This window comes from Quercus suber, unplaced genomic scaffold (assembly GCF_002906115.3).
Source record: "Quercus suber isolate HL8 unplaced genomic scaffold, Cork oak 2.0 scaffold_395, whole genome shotgun sequence".
Classification (NCBI taxonomy): Eukaryota; Viridiplantae; Streptophyta; class Magnoliopsida; order Fagales; family Fagaceae; genus Quercus; species Quercus suber.
The window spans coordinates 639,630-663,378 of record NW_027069847.1 but is presented as its reverse complement, the minus strand read 5'-3'; the positions used below and the strand labels follow the sequence as shown (position 1 = coordinate 663,378).

Genomic DNA, 23,749 nt, shown 5'->3' with positions numbered 1-23,749 from the left:
TTTTTTGTGGAAATAATTTATATAGAGATTTATGATGTTATGGTTTTTTTTAACAATTGCAATATATGTAGTCTCACATGATGTCGATTATACTAATAAATAAATATATTTTTTTAGAAGGGATGATAGCAAAAAATGATGATGGATTAATTTTAGAGTTTAAGATCTTAGATGCATTTCGGTTTAATTTTTTCTTTTTTAAGTGATTTCAGTTGGGTTTTGTGCATTTGAGTGGCTGTGATAAACAATGGGCCTGGGCCCCGCCCAGTTCTAAAAGACTAAGGCGGTTGTAAGTTGTCTATATAAATATCTCAAACGAGCCGAATCCTCGTTTCAAAATCCGATTGGAAAGTGGAAACTCGCACTCTCTCCAAATTCAGTTGGGTTTTATCATTTGTGCATTTAGGAGTGGATGTAATGGTGGGCCCGAGCCTGGCCCAGTTCTAAAAGACAATAGACAAAGGCGGTTGTTCTAAACTTCAATGGAAGGAGGCGCTTCAATCCCAAATCTTCTAAAATCCGATTGCAAACAGAAAACATCTCTCTGTCTCTCTCCAAATACCAAAACCAAACCCTAGAAGATCAAAAGCTAATGGATTCGGAATATGAATATGAATTTGAGATCGCTTTCTGTGCGCGTAGTGGTCTATCCACAGAGTGGTATGCAATGAAGGTCACAGAGCAATACTTCCGATCATCTTCTTCGGCGAAGTATAAGTATGGGAAGAACAAAGAAGAGAGTATTTGAGATATTTATATAGACAACTTACAACCGCCTTAGTCTTTTAGAACTGGGCGGGGCCCAGGCCCATTGTTTATCACAGCCACTCAAATGCACAAAACCCAACTGAAATCACTTAAAAAAGAAAAAATTAAACCGAAATGCATCTAAGATCTTAAACTCTAAAATTAATCCATCATCATTTTTTGCTATCATCCCTTCTAAAAAAATATATTTATTTATTAGTATAATCGACATCATGTGAGACTACATATATTGCAATTGTTAAAAAAAACCATAACATCATAAATCTCTATATAAATTATTTCCACAAAAAAAATTTCCAAACAATGTTATGGTTTGCTTTCTAATAAAATAAGATTTTGCATGTAAAGTTCATAATTTTCCAATAAAATAAGATTTTGCATGTAAAGTATAATTTTTCAATAAGAAAGCACCTTTGGCTTTCAGTTACTTATCCCAAATAAATAAATAATGAAGTGACTTTCAAATTTTCAATTTCTCCTTCCAACTTACTCCAACCAAAGCCATCATATATCACTATTGAACTCCCTCACTCAGCATTTCGCATAATCCCATAGATTACACGTATTGAAAAGTCACATGGCAAATTTGTGATTATGAGTTTTTGTTTTATTTTTGTTTCATATAAAAAATTTGTTTGATTTTAAATTTATAGCATAAAAAACATAGTATTGCTCACCTTAAAATACACAAGCCGATGAATAGTGCGTAAACACATCCTGAAAATGCTTTCCTAAGCAAACTGTGACACTGACAGCAAAACATTTCCACAAACACTTGTTATACACACACAAAAAAAAAGCGTGTTTCAACCTCAACCAAAGGAATGCTCGTAATTTAAAACCCATAAGATTAAATATAGTAGTTCTTGAATGGAATTTATTAAAAATTGAAGTTTGGTGTACCCCTTTTTTGGTTGATATAACCCCAAAAAAAAAAAAAAAAGAAATTGCCCAAGTCAACTTAGATTTTAAGAAAAAAAACCACGATAACTCTCTCCAAAGTTTCAAGTTCAACGGACCTTAAACTTGTAATCCAATGCTTTCAATCATCTCATCTCCTTAACTTCATATAACTGATTCCCCTTTGCAGCTTTGCCGTCCTGCCTGTCCATCACTCTTTGTTTCTCCGTGCCTGATCCTTTTGGTGAGCTCAAATGAAGTGAAATTTGTGTATGAAACGGTGCGTTTTTATCAACGCGCTTCGCCAAAACAAACAAAATTTGACTTAACCGAAAAACGATGTTGATAAGTCCATAGGCTCTATTTATTTAGTCAATAGAGTTAATAGAAAAGCCCAAAATAGTGCGCACAAAGAAAGACACACCAAATTTTTAAAACCAACCAAACATTATTCCTCAAGTCTCTTCACACTTTTTAATATAGTTATATAGAAGTTAGAACCACATTATCTTTTAGAACTGGGCTGGGCCATACCCACCATGAATTGTTTTTATCCTTTGTTTCTAGTTTCTTCTTCTCTTTTTCTTTTCTTACTTTGCTTTAATTTATAATCACTTTGAAAGTTAAAGTTACAATTTAAAATTTTATATCAACTAAAACTCTATTTCATCTAAAATTCTATATCAGTTATAAAATTCTATTTGATCTAAAATTCTATTTCAACTAAAACCACTAAATCAGTTGTAAAATTCTATTTCATCCAAAATTCTATTTCAACTAAAACCATGAGTATATATTTTCTAATAAAATTCTACCCTCAATTAATTTATCCAGCTGTATAATTCCACAATCAATGAATAAAATTCTAAATGTTATCCCAACTCCTGAATGCGAAGGCCACATGGATGCTTTTATATCTATTCCATTGAAACTTTGAGAGAGCAGATTACTTCAAGTCTGGATGTTACTCTTATATATTTTAAATGTGTATCTCATACTCATGCCACAAGTTTTTTATTATTCCTTTTTTTTTTTTTTGTTCTTTTCACTCATATAGTTCATCATTTGTTTTATCGAGATTCATAAATATTTATTTTTGTAAATTGTTTATAAAAGGGTTATATGAAATCAAACATGCATAAAGGCCAGGTATGCTTTTTATTCTCTCTCTCTCTCTCTCTCTCTCTCTCTCTCTCTCTCTCTCTAAAAATGTGTTGGATATGTCCTATCACATGTTCTCCCCCCCCCCCCCCCCTCCCCTTCTTAAAATTAAAAATGTTAGTATTATTGTAGAGAGTGGAAGATTGAATTTAAGGTGAAAAATTATGTAGATAACCTTTAGCATTTTCGCTTTTATTTTATATCTACAAGTGATGAGAAAGCGTAAATTTTGATGTATGAAAATTTACATCTTCTTATCATGAAATTTTAATTATCACAATTTGGAAAAAAAAAATTGCATCTTTTATTTTAATAACAATCAAACATCTGAGAATCTTGTATGTGTTTGTTCATGCTTTAGTTTGGTTTCTTTAGAATCTACTGGTGCATTATTTCATGAGTATTCTTCCAAAGGTCACACTTAGTGCATAAAACTCTCAATTTTACATGGTTTGGGATTGGGAGAGATCATGATAGTTGAGTGTGAAAAATAAACATCAAATTATAATTTTATAGTAATTGTTGTGGAATGCAAATGGATTTGGTTACAAAATCTGATAAGGCATGTGAAGATTTAATAATTAATCATCTCAAGCAACATTACTCCACATAAAAGGTTAACACTTATTCCTTCCTTTCTTAAATGATGCATCAAAAACGTTAAATAGTGCTCATAGCCTCAAATGTTGTATTTTATCTCCTCAAAACGCTCATTTTTCATTCAAAATTAAAAAAAATTTTGGTCATAGGAGTCATTTACATAGTTCATTTTAAGTAATTATTCAATACCCATGAGCTAAAATTAAAGTGTTTTGGTCATAAGAGTCATTGACATGGTTCATTTTAAGCAATTATTCAAAACTTAGCTATGTGGTAATCACTTCTCTCATAGAAAACTAGGTCATACTACTATATGTGTAAAAATAGTTTACACTTTCGTTAATTACTAAGATAGTTACTGTGGATCAAAAACTCTTTTACCTAGATTGATTATAAATAAAAATATATTTCCTAACTTATAAGAAATTTTAAATTCAACTTCACCTAAAATTAGATTAGGAAGAGTTTCAAGTTATTTAAAGTACAACTCTTATAAAATAAATATATATAAAAAAAAAAAACCATTTTTTTCTTTCTTTTCTTTTTAGATAAATCAATTGGGTTGGAGGATTTGGATCGTAAATGTCTTTGTTAGAAACATTAGGAGATACAACCATTTCAAAATGTTGAAAAATAAGCTAATAACAAACAAGTGAGAATATGATTGTTCAGATAGTTCACCTACTGATACTAACAAAAAGCATAATGTAACACAGGAATCAAAATTTGTGAAATTAACCAAGTCTCGTAAACCACCTCCTGTGTGTACTAGTACCATTAATTGCTAATGTATTAACAAAACTAGCGTGTAACTCTGTACATATATATGTGTACAATTAAAAATAATCACAATTATATGGTTTAAATTATACATTTTTTTGGTTCCTCAAAAAAAAAATAAAAAATTATACGTTCTTTTTAGAAGAGGTTCAAATAATACATAGTATTAGCTTACACTTTATATATATATATATATATAATATATATATATAAATTTAATTGGTTTTAGCAGGGGCGTAGCTAGAAAATTTTACTGAGGGGGCCGAATTGTAGTGTTGATATATTAACCATAATTCATATTGAATACAAAATTATTAACTTTGATATATTGTTATATTCTTAAATATTAATGAACATACAAAAATTAAATATTCTATTATAGACAAATACCAAAAAAAAAAAAAAATCCAATAAAAGAACAGTTCACATCAAAATTATGCCCAACAATCTTTAATGGAATAAAGATAGCAATATAAAAATGTGAACAAAAAAATCTTAAATGCACTTATGCATATCAAAACACACATAGTGGCAGAAGAAAGAAACAAAAATAATACTAATGGTAAAATAACAATGATGATTGATAAAAGAGAAAGAAAAAAGAAAATGCACTTACATATTCACTTCTTTAAAGAGTCAAGAAGATGATGTTACACCAGGAACAAAAATGGATTAATAATTTTGGTTGAGATAGGAGTTTTTGTGTTGAGAAGAAAGAAAGGGCAATGGGCTGGCATTAGTAGCTATAACAAAGCTCCGTGGGTACCTAAAAATGAAAAAAAAAATTGAAATTATGTTGGAAAATGGAATGTCAATTATGCTAGAGAGTGAGTTATTATCCTTTGGATTAATTATAATTTTTTTGGAAAATGGAGAAGATCAACTATTGGTTATTATCTTTTGGACTAACTATAAATCTTAGGAATAATTGGGATGGACAAGTAATAAAGTTTTGAACAATTGAGAAGGCCAACTAAAAATCCATTGGACTAACTAGAAATCTTAGAAATAATTTTGGGGGGGGGGGGGGGGAGGGCTATATCCTATTACTAGTATAGTTGTAGGAGAAGAAAAAAAAATTTAAAAACTAAAATGGATACGTGGCGAAAAATTGGACTCTAATTGAATCCAATTTAGAGTCTAATTGGATTTGGACTCTTCAATTTTTATACTCAATAATTTACTTGGTACAAAATAAAAAATTAAATAAGACACATGACACAAAATTGAAAATCTAATTAAAATCTAATTGGATCTTCTCTGAGATTTGGCTATTAATATTTTATATATATATAGAGTAACCCATGAATCAAAATCTATGGAAAATCAACGAAGACTCATAAACCACCTCCTTTGTATGCTGGTTCCATTAAGTACTAATGTATTAACAAAAAGTACAAAGGAACCTATGAATTAAAATTAACAGACAATCAACAATAACCGCTAAAAGCACCTCCTCTCCTGATAATTTTATTTACATAGTCTAATAGTTTATAGTAAGAAATAGAAAAAATGCTCGCGCACACGCGAGCACACTCAATCCTACCAACCACTACTAACAAAACAACAAAGCCTGCGAGAACACTTCTGAAACTCATGAAACCCGCCACTACTAACAAAACAACAAAGGCCAAACTTTCGAGCTCTCATGTTGCCACATTCATATCAAATTATTCTCGTAGCTATGATTCATTCAGAAGCTTCCTTTGACTCTCATCCTTATTCCTTAATCCAAGGGGCTCATAACTCTCCTTGCAAATTACAAGAATCATTGGCATGCTTGCTGTCCAATTTTCTATCATGGAAAAATGTTTAGCAGCATATTTTCCTATGGCAAAGCTTCTAGCAGAATAAAAAAAAAAGTATCGAAGTCAATTCCTGAAATGAAGGCTCACAGTAACTTATCTATAAGACAAAGATACTGCTACTAAGCTTATCCAATAGCATTACGGTACAAGAGAAGTTGCAATTGATCAGTATACACAAGATGGGGCATCTGGGTGAAAGAATACCCAAACCCATGATATTTACAAGCAAATCAACACAAGGAGAGAAGCGCAAAGCAAGCAATCCTCTTGAAATGTTTTCAACATACCTATCATATAGCTAACAAATTCAAGTATTCAAAGGGGCTATGAGCTTTGCGTATGGGGACTATGTTCGAATCTTGATAGCAACTTGATACATAGCAGGCACTTTGAAAGCAAATTATGCGGCTGACTTCATTGGTGAAGGAAAATGACCTGCTCAAATCCTCAACTACTTGAGAGTCTATAGTCCTTACCACTACAAAGAAGCTATTTTAACCATGAACAAAAGGATTTTAACACATTCGTCAATTTGGTGTAACCTCAACCAAGATGCAAGTGCAGTAAGGAATGGGTAGTACTGTTGTCACAAACAAAAAGGATAGACGTCATACAAAGATTACAACCTATGTTCATTGTTCTTCACAAAGATTGAATTCAGCACTGTCGGTCTAGCCATATCCTCGCTAGGTTGCAATCGGATTAAGAAGAATTGGAATTGTGAACTTTTATATATTGATTAGTTTGAACAACCGCCTTTGTCTTGTCTTTTAGAACTGGGCCGGGCCCAGGCCCACCATTAATTTTTATCACATCCACTCCTTAATGCACAAATGATAAAACCCAACTGAATTTTATTTCCCATTATAATAATAACTTAAAAGAAAAGAAAAGAAAAAAAAAAAAGACTAAACGGCACGTTTTTATCAGGCTATTTTTATACAACTAGCTAGAGTTGCATGTGCAAACTTTTAAGTGAGAAAATTAAGATAAAATTTCTATTTGAAGAAGTATGAAATTATATATATGAAAAAATGCATGTCATACACAAAGTTAGGGTAATAATTTAACATATAAATATCTATTTTATTATTATAGTTTCTTAGTATTTATTTACTAATGGCAATATCTATTTTATTTTAACAATTTACTACTTATAATTTGTAGTGAAAATATAGTAAACATAACATTTCTTTTGTGGAAATGTTAAGAAACTTTTTAAAATAGTTTACTAGGCATGCATTCGTAAAACACTTTTTAATTTCCCTACCTTACCGCCGAATAAAAAAAAAAACAAAAGTGAAATTGAACAGAAATAGAAGGGTGACCTTCGCATGGTTGGAATTGATTGGTTGCTTTTCTGAAATGTTAAAGCTGACCTTCGCATGCTCTGGATGGCCCCTTTTTGACGCCTAGCTATTAGTTACAGAGTCTGTGACTCAAGCTTTACCACCCTAATAATAGATGGATTTTTAGGGCGCAATACTGAACTAATTTTAAAAAAAGTTTATTAAAAATTGAAAAAAATTTGACAAATTTTTTAATTTTTAATAAAATCTTTTTTAAAAATAAATTTATTAATATGTGACATAAGGACACATATAATAGATTACTACTATTGTTTACCAAACAAAAAAATAATAATAATAGATTACTATCCTAATAATATATCTTTGACCTAGGGCAAGGACAACCCTAATGTTATCAAATATTTTTTTTAAAAAAAAATTGGCCTGAAGAGAATGATTTCAGAACGGAGATTTCAAGGTAATTTCATTTTTTTTCCCTTTTCCATTAAGGAATAATCCGGATAAAATTGAAGATTGAGAAAAAGTCCTTTAAAAAAAAAAAATAAGATCCAAATTTTATAATCTATACTTTAATTTGAGAATAATTTTTTTTATTCATCCTAAAGGTTTCGTTTATTTCAATTGAAATTAATTTACGGAAAACATTTTCACCATTTATTGGTGTTTTAGGACTCTAAAATACTATTCAACTTGAAAATATTATCAAGTTAACCATAAAATAGGGGAAGTTTTGACTTAAAATATTTTACGTCTTGATTTTTTAATTATCATAGCATTTAACATCTCAAGGAATATTCACATTTAAGGGTATTCTCATCAACAATTGTAAAATTTTTTGCATTTACAATTTCAAAACACTACTTTTACAATTTTAACACCTCATTTTACAATATACCAAACATCAAACATTTTATTTTTTTTACAATTTCATTTAAATATTCTTTCTTTAATATTTTTATTCATTTTTCTACAACTTCATTCAATTTTTATTCTTTATTTAAAGAAAGCGGACCCCACCTAAATAAAAAAATAATATAAGTTTTACAATTTGTGAATAGTGCGATCTCAAATTTGAGATTGTACTGTTCATCAATGCCAAATATTATGACATTTAAAACATTTGATGAAAGTAGTTTTTTAGAGACACTCTAGATGGGAATGCAAGCAATAGACACATTCCATGCAACTGACTACCCCTCCCATCCAACCATTCTCATCTACTACTACACCTAGCCAACTACCGCAACACACCCATGCGCCAATCAGGCTTTCATGTTGTAGATCTTGTCTGTCACAATTTTTAGCATACCGATCTAAGAGCATCTGTATCAGGTGTGGTAAATGTGCCAAATGCCAAATATTTGGCACATTTACCACACCAAACAAAAAAAAGAAGCTTTATGAGATGAGGCAAATCTTAAAACTTATACCACATTGCTACAGTACCGTTGCAAATTTGCAACGGTACGGACAGATGTGGCAAAATTTTTAATCTTTTTATATTCTCTTTTCTCTCTCCTCTCTCTTCATTTTTTTCTTTTCTCTTCTCTCTCACACACCGGCTCCCTCTCTCACATCAGACCCAGCTCTTCCCTTCTCTCTCACTCACCGGCTCGCCATCGTCACTCCGATTCGATCGCCACTTCGATCGGATCATCGGTCTCGTCGTCACTCCGATTCGATCGCCACTTCGATCGGATCATCGGTCTCGCCATCGTCACTCCGATCGGCGAATCATCGGTCTTCTTTCATTGCCATCGTCATTCCAATCGGATCGCCACTCCGATCGGATCATCGCCGTTGGAGGCTCAAGCGGCATGGGCGACGCCACTCCGATCATCGCCATCGTCATCGCCGCTCCGATCTCACCGATCGCTCTCTCTCTCTTTTTGTCTGTTGGTTGTTTTGATTGTTGGTGGTTGGCTGAATCTGAAGTTTGAACCACCATCCGACTACGGATTGTGGGTGTGAGATTTGGGATGGGTATGAGATTTTGGTTGATGGTGGTTTTTTCTGGTGTAGGGGCTGATATTGGTTGTAGTGTTTGCTTGAGTTTTTTTTTTTTTGGTAGCAAGTGGCTGATATTGGTGGTCGGTGGTTGATCTGTGGGTTTGGCCGGTGGTTGTGGGCTGTGGTAGTTGAGCTGCGGTGTGGGTTGTAGGTGCTGTTGTTGATAATAATGAATTAGGAAATAATATATTATTTTAATGTGAAGGAAATATTATTTTAATGTATATGATTGAATTATAAAACATCTGATAAATGAGATGTTGTAAAATGATGTGGTAAAATAATAAAGTAGATGTTTGATGTGGTAAAATGACAAAAATTTTGTAACATCTGATAAAGATGCTCTAACTCAATCTTAGTCTTTCTCTTTCAATATGTTAGTTTTGGTTTTTACACTTGGGCCTTCATGTTATGAGCGTGTACAATAGTTAAAAATGTAAAGTAAAATAATGTGTCAAGATTAATTTATGTAATAATTATGCATTTTATTTAGTGATGTAATATTCCTTCATTACATATTACATAAATGGTGGATTCTACTAATTAAGCTAAAAAAGGGTTTGATATTCAATCTCAAATGAGCTTATTTTAGATTAGATTACCATTAAATCATTGGGGAAGTTGAGATCTTGGGATTGAGATACTAAAAAGTTCACTTTTAATTTCAGCATTTGAATCATAATTTTTTTTTACCCTTTTTTCTGTTTTATTTCTCTATCACACGTTAAAGTGTAATTGCACATAGCTATTACACTGTATCCAAATCTAAGATTTTGGTTAGTCTAAATCTAGTAACTCGTGAACTTTGCCCAAGCTCTAGGTAAATGGTTCAATGTATTAGATTGAAGAGTAAAACTTAAAGATACTCATTTAGGTTAGGTGTTGAACCCTAAGTTTTTTAATAAAATTCAACTATGTATTTACATTAACAATGTTATTTTTTTTTAAGACAATTAAATTCAACAGTGGGCTAAATGACCAATGCAACCATGTGTTTTATCTAAATTTTGTCCTAAGTTGAATATCATTTCCCTCGCCACTTCCCTAAAAAAGTTGATAGGCACGAGAAGTTGGCAATCTTTATTTGTTTATCTGATAGAAGGAGAAGTTGATATTATGAAGTGGGTTTCATCAAAGTATAGGTAGTACACATAGGTAGTGTTCGTAAGAACTTTTAGAGGAGACTTGAAGGATGCATTTGTGGTATTTACCTACTTCTTCTCAGCCTGAAATTGTTTTTCTTTTAAGGGTCCAGTTAGCTACCAGCTTACCAGTATTGGTCTCTACCAAGTACCAATAATATATAACTTTATGGTTTCACTTTCAGCAAGCACAAAGACACCAAAATTTCACAATTTGCTAAGGTGATCGAACATCACTTTTATATATATACCCACCATTAACCTAGCAGACCATATCAAATTATTAACCACAGTTAAAAGAAAACAAAAAAAAAAAAAATCTGTGAACACCAAAAAAAGAAGAATATAAGAAAAAAAAAATACTTAAATTATTGATAATTTTACGACAACTTATTTATAAATTGACATAGTAATAAATGCAATTTGTGTTGTGTCAACAACATAATAAATAATTTTTTTTAATTAATTTGTCATTGTGTTTTTAAATTGACAAATCAATTTGTACAGACTTATCTAGTAAAATTTGTAATATATATTTTGCTCCACAAAGATACTCAAGTCTTGAAGGGGACTTGAACCCGTATCTCACCATTGACCCCACAATTTTGGAAGGTGGAAGTGTTGTTTGGCTCAAAAGCCATTTGCATAGATCAAGAAATACATTCTGATTCATCATTCAAGGCATTTGTATGACAAAAACGTAAGGTCTGAATTTAATGGTTTAAAATCACAAAATTAGGAAGACTTAAAATAGAGAAATATTCATAACCTGCATTATTTACTAATGTACTTCCAGAAACTATCCCATCATTGAGACAATTACGAATCACTTGTGGTTGTAACATAATCCTACATTAGAGCAAGTTTAGTATCATTTGGAAAATGAATTAGTGGGCCTTTTTTTTTTTTGTTTGATTAGCTGGTGGAAAACGAAAACCATCATCTGCAGCTCTTTTTAACCATCTCAGCTTGGGAGCTCTACTACTTTAGCTGGAATTAGGCTTTGCTTTTCAGTCCTACAGTGATCTTGCTGATTGCTCTTTAACCCAAAGTTCAGCCCATGAAGTGCTAATCTCAATTGCCTTGGCTTTTTTGCAATGTGGCATTAGCAGAGTGGGGACTCGGACTCTTCAAGTGGCTAACAAATGGAACTCTACCTCTTCTAATTGATAGTGTAAATGTGTAATACCAATAATCCAGCAGTAGAAATAGGTTGGTCTTTGCAATTCAACTAACATTGATAAAATATTAAACCCAATGGATTGGTCTAATGGCTCCTTGAATGCAAGATCCTCATAATGACATCTCAGTTCAACTCTCCCCACTAACATCCAGCCAACTCTTGAGGCCACCCTTAGGAATATTCCTAGTAATTACGATATGTGCGTGTGAGATGTTGAGACTAAATATGCTAAAATTTGGCCCTAAACTTTGTTCCTCGAGAATTAGTCGCATCTCAAGAGATCTGTGCACCCATTAGCCAAAAATTAAAAATAAAATATTGATGATGACAAAAATCGTCAATGAGTCGCACAATCCTTATGTGCTCTAAACAAAACTTGCGAAACAGATATAAAGAAGACCTTAAAAAAAGTACAGGTGTGGTACCAATCAAATACCCTCTGAAGGTTAAGTTAGAAAGAATTTCTACAACTTTAAAGTGCCAGAGCTGAGAAAATTACATATACCTCGGTTTGCGAGGGCTTTGGGGTTTTTATAATAGTGTAGAGCTAACCTTAATTTCTTGATGGATGACGTATTTCCTAATAGAGAAGATCATCATTAATATCCGCAATTTATGGGATTCTTTCCTTGTAGAGATTCCTCTGATTATGGTTGGGCGTAGAGTGCAAGATATTTCGATACTAGGATTTTTGGAGACCACTCGCGTCACAAAGTTGCCACGTGACTTCAGCAGATCGTCTTGCTTGGGTCCGTCTACCTTGGGGAATCCAACCATCGCATCTCCTCTTCGTCCATGTTATGAGTCCGTCTACTAGCTTTTTGGTAAAGTGCTCAGGCCGTCTCTTTTGGCGTCTCTGTCACTAATGTTTGCCCCCCTAATTTGTGTTCGTCTTCTTAGGGATTTTATCCCTGTCAAATATTATTATGAATAGTCACCACAAGAACAGACCCCATTACCAAAATGATGGAATTTGTTGGGCATCCCTCACAACAATATTATAAGGTGAAAGTTGATTCTAAAATTCAAGATATTAATTCCATTCAACCCCATATAAATATAATATAACACTAAAACTAAATCATGACCCATTTTCTAATTCTCAATCGAACAAGTTTCTGCGGCCAAATATTTAACACCTGCAACCAAACTTTGAAAGGGTGCAAAGCCTTGTTAATATATATTAGGGTACACAGCGAACTCGCTTAAACTAATTTGACTCAACCAATCTGTTAGGTCGGTTTTTAAAAATTGGTGGATTGGGTTGGGTTATGAAATTTTTTTTAATAGTAGGCTAGGTTGGGTTTGAGTCATAATAATCACAAACCCGTCTAACCCAACCCGACTCACCTATATATTTAAAATTTAAATTATATATGTTTAAAAATATATTATATAATTAATATATAAAACTCAATTACCTTACAAATCCTAACAATTGTATTTCTTTTTCCGTCATCTCCCACTCCACTCCTATTTGTTTGTAACTAAGTTGAGATACTAATTCATGTATATTTTGTTTATCAACTCAGTTAGATATATTTTATTTATAACTGAGTTTGAATATTAGTTCTTATATATTTTGTTTATCAACTCAGATTGCACATGAGATATATTTTTTTCAGCTCAATTTAATAATATTAGTAATAAAAAAAGTCTAATTTATGGGTTCAGTCCGGCCCAACTCAATCCATGTAGATTGGGATGGACCCTTACAATAGGTTGGGTTGAATTTTTTTAAGTTGCTACAGTGAATTGGGTCAAAAAATCTCCTCAATCCTATCTATACATATCCCTAATATATATATCCATAAACATATCAAATTATAAGAAAATGACTACAGTCAATCTAAAATACATCTAGGTGGGGATCCAGATCCTGCGGGTTATTACACGAAATGCAAATTATGCAAAATTAGGGATGGCAATTTTTACCCGGCCCGGCCTGACCCTAATGGGCCGGGTTTTACCCGGTTCGATTAGGAATAGGGTCGGGTATGGGTTTAAAAAAAAAACCCGAAGCGGGTCCGGGTCAGGTCCGGGTTTTATTAAAAAACCTGAGACCCGACCTGAGACCCGCCTCGAAACCCGGCCCGGTAAAAACCCGATTAATTGAAATTACTGAAATACCCTTATATATATATATATATATAAACCTAAAATTTCTAACCCTAATTCTCATTTCTTCTGCCCTCACTCACTCAGCATTGTCAGCAGCCTCCCTACACTCCCTCCCTCTCAATCCGACACAGCCCCTACACTCCACCGTGAACACCACCAAAAACCCAGACGGCGAGATACCCAACCACCAAATCACAACACCACCGCCTCACCTCGAGTTGTCGCCGTTTTTCTTCGCCAAATCGGAGCTGTCATCTCTTTTCTTCACCAAATCGGAGCATCAGTTTTTTCTTCAGGCTTCAGCCTTCAGCCTTCAGCTCAAGGTATGCTCTTTACTCTTTACTCTTTTCCTTAACTCCTAGTTAATCTTTTCAATTCACTGTGTTTATGTTTGTGTTTTTTGTTTTGTCAGATGGGTTTTTTTTTCTTTTTTAATTTGGGATTGGATTGGAGGTGGCGATGATTATAAAAAATTCCTCGTACTGAATGCTCAATTGTATGAAATTGGGTATGAGTATGACAGACTCTTATTAACACCCATAGAATCTGAGCCCTCTCCAACTCTTACTACCATAGTTTTTATGTGTTAATAATATTTGTTATTAAATTTGATTTGTTTTGGTCTCGAATGTAACCTGTAATATCCAGTTTTCTCTACTATGGTTTTTGTTAGATTTTAGTTGTCTGGAGACATTTACATATTCATGGTCTATTTCTTCTTTTTGGATGTGTATTGTTCAAGGATTTAATAATATTTTAGGAAAAGCTAACGTGATTCAATTTATGTTGGTATAATTGGATGTTGTTGTTCAGGTTGATTTACTCTTTCATGTATGGGTTTGCATTAGTCTATATTTTTAGTGTCATATATATTGCATGGCCATTACAAAGGGAATGAAGGAGATCCGACGAAAATTCTACCTCCCAACAGTTTTAACTGCTAAAAACAGAGTAAATATCCCCCTCAAAAAACAAGTGTTTAAGGCTACCAAGTGTTTAAATATCCCCCTCAAAAAAAAAAAAAAAAAGTGTTTAAATATGATAATGAACTCAGCAGTTCAGTTTGTGGAGGGACGGCCTTCCGTCACACATTTCCACTTGTTTCTTAAACATTTGGCATTGAATTTTTAACTAAACCCTTCTGCCCATTTCAATTACCGGTCAGTTTCTACATTGGTCAGGTTGTATTTGTATAAGTAGCTAGAGAGACATATAGTGAGAGATGTGACACTAGTTGTGTTAGTTGGTGGGTGAAATTCATTCTTTTATTAAACTATCTATCTATCTATCTATATATATGATCATTATTGAATGAGAGAGTAGGCTGGTAAGAAAAACAAAAAAAATATTGAGGGAGAAAGTAGAATAGAGATTAGAGAGAGATGCTTATGATGATGTACTGTGTTTGACGTTTCACGTTTTGTTTATCAAACTTCTGGTGACAATGGCATGTTGAGCTGAAGTTGAATGTTATGAAAATTTTGTCTTGTTTTATGTTTTGATTGACGTTTGGTTGCTGAGAAACTGTAAGGTAAAGGTTATTAAAGGAAAATAGATGTTTTGGGATTTTCCATGTTGCGGTTTTTTGTGGGTTTGCTTTGTTTAAGTAGAGCTGAAATTCAGAACATTATGAAGTTTTGGTAAATAAGTCACCTTTGTGTGAATTTCTGATGTACTAGCTTCTTATCAAGTGTTTTTTCATTTGCTTTATTTTTATGTTATATATGGTTGGGATCAGAAGTAATAGAAGACTGAGAGCAATTAACAAGATTTTATGAGTTTATTTATTTTTTGTATATAGAAGCAATATATACTTACTGAAAAGGTAAATATTTTAGTCATTCCCGTCACAACTGTTGCTTCAGAAGCTGCCTTTAGCACTAGTGGGAGACTTTTAAGTCCACACCGTAGTAGACTACATCCCAAGACTATAGAGGCAATGATGTGTGCTCAGAATTGGTTATGGAGTGAAATCAACGGTTAGCAATTGTCTAATTTCTATTTATAAAATCAAAATTGTGTTTTTATATTTGCTAGTTACAATTTGATGAAGTTTATTCCATTTTTTAATTCATTGTTGTTGTAGGTTCTTCAACTATATCTGGAGATAGTACATTTCAATCCATTCTTGATGATGGGGAGCCAAATGAAGATGATGGGAGTTGTGCCACAATTGATGGGAGTTGTATTACAATTGATGAAGATTAAACATTTTGTATTAATTTAGTAACTTTTTTATTTTCTTAGACTTGTTTCCTTAATTTGTTGGTTTGTAATTATTCTAAACTTGTGGGATTTATTTCGTAACTTTTTAATTTCTTGGACTCGTTGGACTTTTGATACTTATTTTGTGGACTTGTTGGATTTATTTTAATTTTATGTTTAGTTGGTGATTTTAGTTAAGATTTTGTTGATTAATGATTAAATGGTTATCTTAGCTAGGTAATTTATTGATTTAAAATCTTAGTTATGATTTATTGAATTATGATTATGATATTAGTTATGATTTATTGATTTATAATTAACAGGTGATTTATGATTAGTATCCTTAGCTTATGATTTGGACTGATTTGGCATTTGGGCCACGTTAATTATTTAGGCTTGAATATGCAAGCTTAATGTAGGCAAAATATGGGCTTAAATCTAGGCTTAAATCTGGGCAAAATTTGAGCTTAAATCTGGGCTTAAATTAAAATTTGGGCTCAAAAATTTTTTTTTTTTCGGTTGGGCCTGTTTGGGCCCAATTTCTAAACGGGGCCCGCGGGGCCTGCGGGGCCCGGCTGGGGCCGGTCCGGGTCCCGGGAAAAAACCCGGTACCCTAAACGGGCTGGGTCCGGACTCCGGGTCTTGCCCCGCGGGTCGAATCCGGGTATGAAAAAATCCGGTCCGAACCCGACCCGTTGCTATCCCTATTCAAAATACAATGACCTATAATTAAAAAATAAAAAATAAATTAATAAAACAATCTTGATGAATGGACGGTCATAAATTCAATGGACAAAGAAAGGCACACACGTGTGGAGTAGATAGAGAAGTCGGGGAGTGAGTGTGAGCAAAGAGGTGATAGACTGTAGAAATTTGCAAGGCCTACAATACCAAAGAGAGTGGACCCTACAATGTCCTATGTATGTACGTAGCTTGCACCAACCAAAGAGACTTGGAGCCCACATGCACTCTCTCACCGCCTCCTCACAGCAATTTGGACAGTACCCTAATCCCTCCCCTCTTGACCAAACCAACCCTGCCCTTAAAATATTGAAAATGAAACCTGTCATCTTTCATTAAAAGAGCTGAAATTGAAGTACAATTTGGTCAAAAAAAAGTACAAGGGAAGACAGAAACACAGCTACAGAGCCAACGGCTCTTTTTCTTTCTTCTTTATATTTCTCTCTTTCACTCTTTCTCCAGAAGCATTTTCTGTTTCTCCTTTCTCCAGTAGCCCTCATAAAATTTTCACTCTCTCTCTCTCTCGTCCTCTCCTCAAACCCTTTTGCAAAATCGTAACCTCTCCTCGTCTTTTTATTTCTTCTCACAATGAACCCAACTGAAGTAAAGCTCATCCCTCAACTACCCGATATCATTGACTTCCAAAGAGACCCAGAATCATATGGAAATTTGCCACCTCCAATACGAGGCACGGATCTCAAACCTAATTTTGTAAGTTTCTTATTTTGAAACCAAGTTTTTTTTTTTTTTTTTAAATGGTCGAACCCAAGTTTTTATTTATTTGTTTTATGCGTTTATGAATTATGCTATAATACATGAATAGAGATATACAAAATAATATAACTATGTTGTCTTTTTAGATTGTATTGCATTACAATGTCAAATGAAGTCTTTTTGGATTTTCATGCATTTTGTTGCCCGCATATGTTTTTTTTTTTTTTAATTACTGTTTATTTTATTATACTTGATAATAAGTTTGTTTGTTAGATGCAGAAATTCATTAAATAGTAGGCGTTGTTCTTTTTTTTTCCTTTTTCTTTTCTTGTGTTTAATCAAAATTGGTAAAATAACATCGCTGAATGTTACTTTGAAAATTAAAATTCACGTTTACTGGTATTGGTTAAATCAGTGTACTTGAACACTGACAACTATTTCCTAATGTGATTCATTTTCGGACTTTAGAACATTTTTTGGATCGACTTCGAAATTTGGAGCTTAACCTTTGGGAGGTTTCTGAGGGTCGGGTAATTGGATTTAATAATGTTGGCGGTAAGATTTTTATAGATTTAGGAAAAATTTTAATCTCATTTTATCAAGAGGGGGAATTCTGTGGAGATATTTTGAATCGGGTTAGGATTGTAGAGAACGAAAATGTGTGTTACCCTTACCCAACAGTTAGAAATACTGACCCCATGTCTTTATCCGCGGGGATAAAGATTGATATGATGCACTTTAGGAGAATTGTTGCTAAGGTGATAGAAGCATCATTCCCCGAGCCTCAAGAGTTTTCAAACACAGTGAAACTCTTTTTTTCAGAAATATTTTACCAACACAGCGACTTCCATATTCTACAACTTCTCCATCCCCTCTTTTACAACACAATAGAGAGGATAAACTTTGTACAATTGATTGACGAGTATATGCAAGAGTTTGAATACGCTGAAGTTGGATTAGCTGGTCTCTCCAATTCGGACTATGGGATTGGTGATTGGTGGACTTGGATTCCTCCAACGAGTATTTACCAAGATGTTCTCCACTTTGAGAATAATTTTGAAGCGCTATATCTGGGAAAACACCACAACTTAATACTATTCCTAAGTAATTGCTATCGCTATAATTCTAGAGGAGCTTCTATGTTGCATCAACTCTTTCCTGATGTTTGTGCTGTGGTAATTGACGCCATAGTTCGAGCAGACCATATGAGCTTCATAGACGACCCAAAACAATACACTTTGATGGAGTATTTTCTTCGCAGCTCTTTTGCTTTCGTTATAATGCCATACAGGTATCCAGATAATCCATTTCATTTAAATGAATATATATATATATATATATTGCAATTTATTAATGGATGTTTTGAATGCTTGCAGGTACCCTGGTGTTCATTCAAAAGGATTGGTAATGCCCTTCACTCACACTCACACTCGCACTCACTTTTCACTATTTTGTTTCAAGCTATTAGACCCAGGTTTCCTAGATTTGGACAAGCAACTCTCATTATTATTATTATTATTATTTGTTGAATTGAATTTCTTAAATAAAGGCTGTGGAGATTTTTTTAGCTGCATGATATTCCTTGTTTTGGACAAGCATGCATTTCTCAAACTTCAATTTTTCCAATGCTTGCTGCGTTGGCTTTCCCAATGGCTTACTGGGTGTCATTAATTTTTGGTTGTTTTTATGTTCAATTTAGTTTGGCTATCAATGGCGTTCTGCAAATTCATTATTTTGAAAAAAAAAAAATCCACATGGTTACTGCTTCTTAGTGACTCTTCCTGTCCTTGTGGTCGCTGTATATTTTCACTGGATCAGTATGAAATTGTTCAAGCACGCATGACTTTGCCCTTGACAAAGTACATAGCAGCTTAGTAGGCTGCCTTGGCAGTTGAAGGTTGTGGAGACCTGCAAGTCCTGTAACCTTCAATTTTGTCTCTTCCCTTTTGTGCATATGACCTAGTATTTTGTCAAACATATATGTATTGATAGCACATTGCCTTTTATTGAAAATTGTCTTTCCAATGGTGTAGGAGGATTGAATTTCCACAACTTGGGTCTTAGCAGCAATTACTGCATAAGGATGGATCATGGATAAGGATGGATCATGGCTTGGAGGAGGATTGAAAGGCTTTCCAGGATTTAGAGTTCGGTAGTTTTTGTATCTGTATTATATACATTAAGCTTTCCTGTCCTTTTGTTGTATATTTGAAATTAAACCGTATCCATTGTGATTGTTTTAGGTATTACTGCTTCTTAGTGCCCTTGACTCTTCCTGTACATTTGAAAGCACGAGTGACTTTGTTTAGTTATTTATTCTACTTTTAGAGAAGAACAAGAAACTGATTTATTCTACTGTTCTGAAAGGCATTCTGGCGTTAAGATTTCCATGATTTTAGAATTTGGTTTGCAGAAAAGAAAACAATGTTAATTAGACTCAATAAACCATTGTCTATACATTACTACTTTCAACAGTTTAGCAAGAAAATAGGCAAATAGAATGAGAAGAAAAAAAATGAGCAAGGAGAGGGCACCAAATCCTAGCTCAAAACATCAACCGTTAAAAAAGCAGGGCACCTAATCCTTGCTAGCACAAGCTGAGTGCACAAAGTTTCAGGTCATAAAATAGCTGTAAAACTATTACAGAGAACAGCTAATGCTGAATCTTTTTCGTGCAAACTTACAATACGAAAGATTCTCCACAAGTAAAGATATTTCATAGAATGACTAAGCCTACGAGAGCACTTCTGAAACTCATAAACCAGCCACTTTTAACAAAACAACAAAGGCCAAAAACTTTGAAATTATTCTATGATTCATTCAGCAGCATCCTATCCAAGGTGCTCTTATCTCTCGTTGCTTATTACAAGAATCATTGGCATGCTTTTTTCCTATGGAAAAATGTTAGAAGCATAATTTCCTATGGAAAAATTTCTAGCTGAATAAAGGCTGACCTTAAGTTATCGACGTCAACCTGAAATGAAGGCTCACAGTAGAAGAGAAGTTGCAATTGATTAGTCTAAGATGGGGCATTTGGGTGAAAGAATACCAATCCCCCATGAGAGAAGCAAATCAACACATGGAGAGAAGCACAAAGCAAGCAAACCTCTTGAGCTTACAAATTCAAGTATTCAAAGGAGGTATGAGCTTTGCTTTTGGGGGCTATGTTCAAATCTTGATAGCAACTTGATACTTAGCAGTCACTTTGAAAGCAAATTATGCGGCTGACTTCATTGGCGAAGGAAAATGACCTGCTCAAATCCCCAACTACTTGAGAGCTTGTAGTCCTTACCACTGACAAAGAAGCTATTTTATCCATGAACAAAGGGATTTTGCATTGTCAATGGTGATCTCAACTTCATCTAAACCCTTGTCAACGTGTTTCGCATTGGGGGTTTTAGCATACATGGTGTGAACCAGCCTTGGCATTCACAACATTGATAACAAATTGATTGACATTCTATCATAATCAGACACCCATCATGAAGGCTTCTTAGCTTTGTCTATGCCTACATGAGTTGTCTCATTGACACATTCAACAATTTGGTGTAACCATATCAAACCCCAAGATGCAAGAGCAGTATGGAATGTTAAGTACCATTGTCACCAACAAGAAGGATAGACATTTTACAAAGAATACAACCTAGCGATGATATAGCTAGGTTGACAGTGCTGAAATCCAATCTTTATAGATTATCCATAATGATTCTAAATAAACTACAGAATTTAAATCTTTCATCAGGGTCTATATAATCACAAGCAATAGAAACCTAGTCTTCAAGGAAGCAACCTACTAAGATAATTATCTTTGATGGTTTCACTTGGTTTATGGCTCTTCATCTTTTGTGTATAAAATCCAGCATCCCTACAAGTTGGGCTCTCATTTGGTTTACGTAATAACTTTGGTTTCTTCTTCTTCGATGTATAAAATCTAGCATCCCTGCAAGTTAGACTGCGAGTTAGATGGTGTACAAATAAATGACTCTACTGTTCTATTTTTCTAAGGTGCACATCGGATAGGAGGACTCCTAATGCTTGCTTGGGGCAAAGATTATAAAGGGGAAGGATTTGTGGGGTCAACTGTCTCCTCTGCTGCAGGCCGTGTTATATTCTTCTTTCAATGCCATCAAATCCTGATCATCAAATAAAAGCCTATATGACATGACCGATAGAAATACTAACACTCCACCTTTTTTACATGCAATAGAGTATGCATTAATCAATCAGTACAATGTTAAGACATGAATACAACTATAGGGAGAGCAAACATTTTAGCTTAGTGCTATTTACTGCGCTTCCCACAGGGCATTGAATACGAAGTTGGAAGACGTACCAAAGAGTTTGAGAACAGTATTGAAGACCTCACAGTACCTGATGAGGGAAAATTGCCCACATTGATGGGGCTTCAACATGTTGCCTTATAATGAAATGTGCAACCTCGGGAACGCATTGACTAGGTGGTAAAATGCCAGACTCAGACCCCACTACACTCTTGAAAAACCGTCGTCTTCTTTCTTCATCTTCTTCCCACCAAGCGCGCAGGGTTGAGCAGTCATGGCAAAATGGTGCACACACCTGAACACATTTATTCTCACCCCCACCCAGTTACATTCTAATGACAAAGATGAATATTTGAAAAGTTCAATTGGAGGTATTTATAAGCATATGGCCAATTGCAATATAGCCAAAATTTGTGCATGCTCCAATTGTAAATTTTTTGGAATACTCTTACCCAAAATAAAAGCTTATACATACAAATAAAAGCTTAATATAAAATAGAATGCATAGGTGAAATTAAATAAAACTTAAACAGCTAACATGGTAAAGCTTAGGATAGAGTGAGAGATTTCAGATTTCAGAATTTAGAAATTAGGATTCCGTTTGTTTGCTCGTTTGATATAGAGAATAGACTAGTTAGACCGCCTTAGACTTTTAGAACTGGGCCGGGCCCAGGCCCACCATGAATTGGATTTATCCTTTCTTTCTAGATTTTTTTTTTCCCCCAAAAATAATTTTATTGTATGGATTTGTTTGTATTTTTTATTTTATATTCTTGTACGATCTGGAATTTGGGTATACTAGGCAATATTTAATATCTTGGGTTAGCATAATTACTCTTAGTCTCTTACTTAGTATTTCGGTATATTTTTTAATCTCATTATTATTCCCACTACCTTGATTCCCATACTTGAGCGTTGATCTACTAGTCTTGGACTGTGCCAGGCCCACCATGAAATGTTTTATTAAAAATATTGGAAGCCATGGAAAATAGTGGGCGATATTAATTTATTTATTTTCTTTTTTCACTCTCTCTCAAAAGAATTAGGAATGTTGCTATTTCATTTGTGATTGGAGATCATAATAAAAAAAGTGGTGGCTGGCAAGGAATTAAAAAATCGTGGGCCATAAACAACAATTTTCTCAAATTGAGCTCGACATTTTTTACTAAAAAATACATAATACCAGCATAACAAAAAACCAAACTGAGTACTTCAAGTGCCAAGTTCGAAAAAAAAAAAAAAAAAAAAAAAAAAAAAACAATATAATCTAAGGTCTTTAATCCATTGATCTCATCAATACTGTGTATAACTTGTGAAAGCTTCACGTTAAGAAATTCCTTAGTCTCATCTGGATGAACAAAATGAGTTTCCTCAACACCATAAGTGTATGTGTCCTAACAGTGTTCGATGAAGTTTCTACAATATCTCATGAGAGTCTGAGACCTATGGTTGAACGACCACAATTGCCTACCAATTTTTCTACTACTGTCGGCTCTAAGAAATATCCACATAGGATTTGTAAGGAAGTTTTTTTGTACCAATAACCAAAATATTCATTTTTTTTGTATGACATAATTGTTGAGATGTGATAAAGACCCATGTGTGTGGCCACAATAATGCAAATTAGCTTCTTTTTTTTGAGAATATAATGCAAATTAGCTAGAGCATCCAAAATGAATCAAATGTGAGGACCTCAGGGCCAATTGCTTGTTCAGCTGGTTGGTTAATTTTTTTACTCCTATAATTGGTTGACCACTGTTAAATATTAGCTATGATATATTTTTCATGTTGAATATGCTTGAATAGATGCAGAAGAGGGAAGCACAAAATAGGAACACAAGAATACAAAGTTACGTGGTTAAGTTTTATGGCCTACATCCACGGAAAAAACCCTTAAGGGCTACATCTTTATTATATAAGAGTATAGTACAAAACATGTGTTACAATGAACCATAATGTAGGTATATATAGTAAGACTAAACCCTAAACTAATAGACTTCTAGTATAAGTAAGAGATTTGACTTGC

At 33.7% G+C, this 23,749-nt stretch overlaps 2 protein-coding genes and 1 non-coding gene across 3 annotated transcripts; all 3 read left to right on the top strand.

Moving 5' to 3' along the window:
• Positions 1-13,659: 13,659 nt before the first annotated feature.
• LOC111988797 (uncharacterized) lies at positions 13,660-16,186 on the top strand. Its single transcript, XM_065761090.1, has 3 exons — positions 13,660-14,106; positions 15,585-15,762; positions 15,870-16,186. Exons 1-3 carry the CDS (start codon positions 13,660-13,662, stop codon positions 15,989-15,991), a joined length of 747 nt encoding a protein of 248 aa, XP_065617162.1. The 3' UTR covers positions 15,992-16,186.
• Positions 14,234-14,338, top strand: LOC111988813 (small nucleolar RNA snoR8a). Its single transcript, XR_002880472.1, has one exon. It is a non-coding gene; the product is annotated as a small nucleolar RNA snoR8a (small nucleolar RNA).
• Positions 16,187-17,487: 1,301 nt separating the features above from the next.
• Positions 17,488-19,844, top strand: LOC111994154 (uncharacterized). The gene is made up of 3 exons (XM_024026016.2): positions 17,488-18,734; positions 18,820-18,847; positions 19,477-19,844. The coding sequence occupies exons 1-3, from the start codon at positions 18,142-18,144 to the stop codon at positions 19,483-19,485; spliced, it is 630 nt and encodes a 209-aa protein (XP_023881784.2). The 5' UTR covers positions 17,488-18,141; the 3' UTR covers positions 19,486-19,844.
• The last annotated feature ends 3,905 nt before the right edge of the window (positions 19,845-23,749 follow it).

Excerpts from the sequence above, each read along its gene's own strand:
- LOC111988797 (XM_065761090.1), top strand. The coding sequence starts at position 13,660 with ATGGGTTTAAAAAAAAAACCCGAAGCGGGTCCGGGTCAGGTCCGGGTT. Across the intron at positions 14,107-15,584 it reads CCTTCAGCCTTCAGCTCAAG|AAGCAATATATACTTACTGA; the intron begins GTATGCTCTTTA and ends TTTTGTATATAG. Across the intron at positions 15,763-15,869 it reads GTTATGGAGTGAAATCAACG|GTTCTTCAACTATATCTGGA; the intron begins GTTAGCAATTGT and ends TTGTTGTTGTAG.
- LOC111994154 (XM_024026016.2), top strand. The coding sequence starts at position 18,142 with ATGTCTTTATCCGCGGGGATAAAGATTGATATGATGCACTTTAGGAGA. Across the intron at positions 18,735-18,819 it reads TTCGTTATAATGCCATACAG|GTACCCTGGTGTTCATTCAA; the intron begins GTATCCAGATAA and ends GAATGCTTGCAG.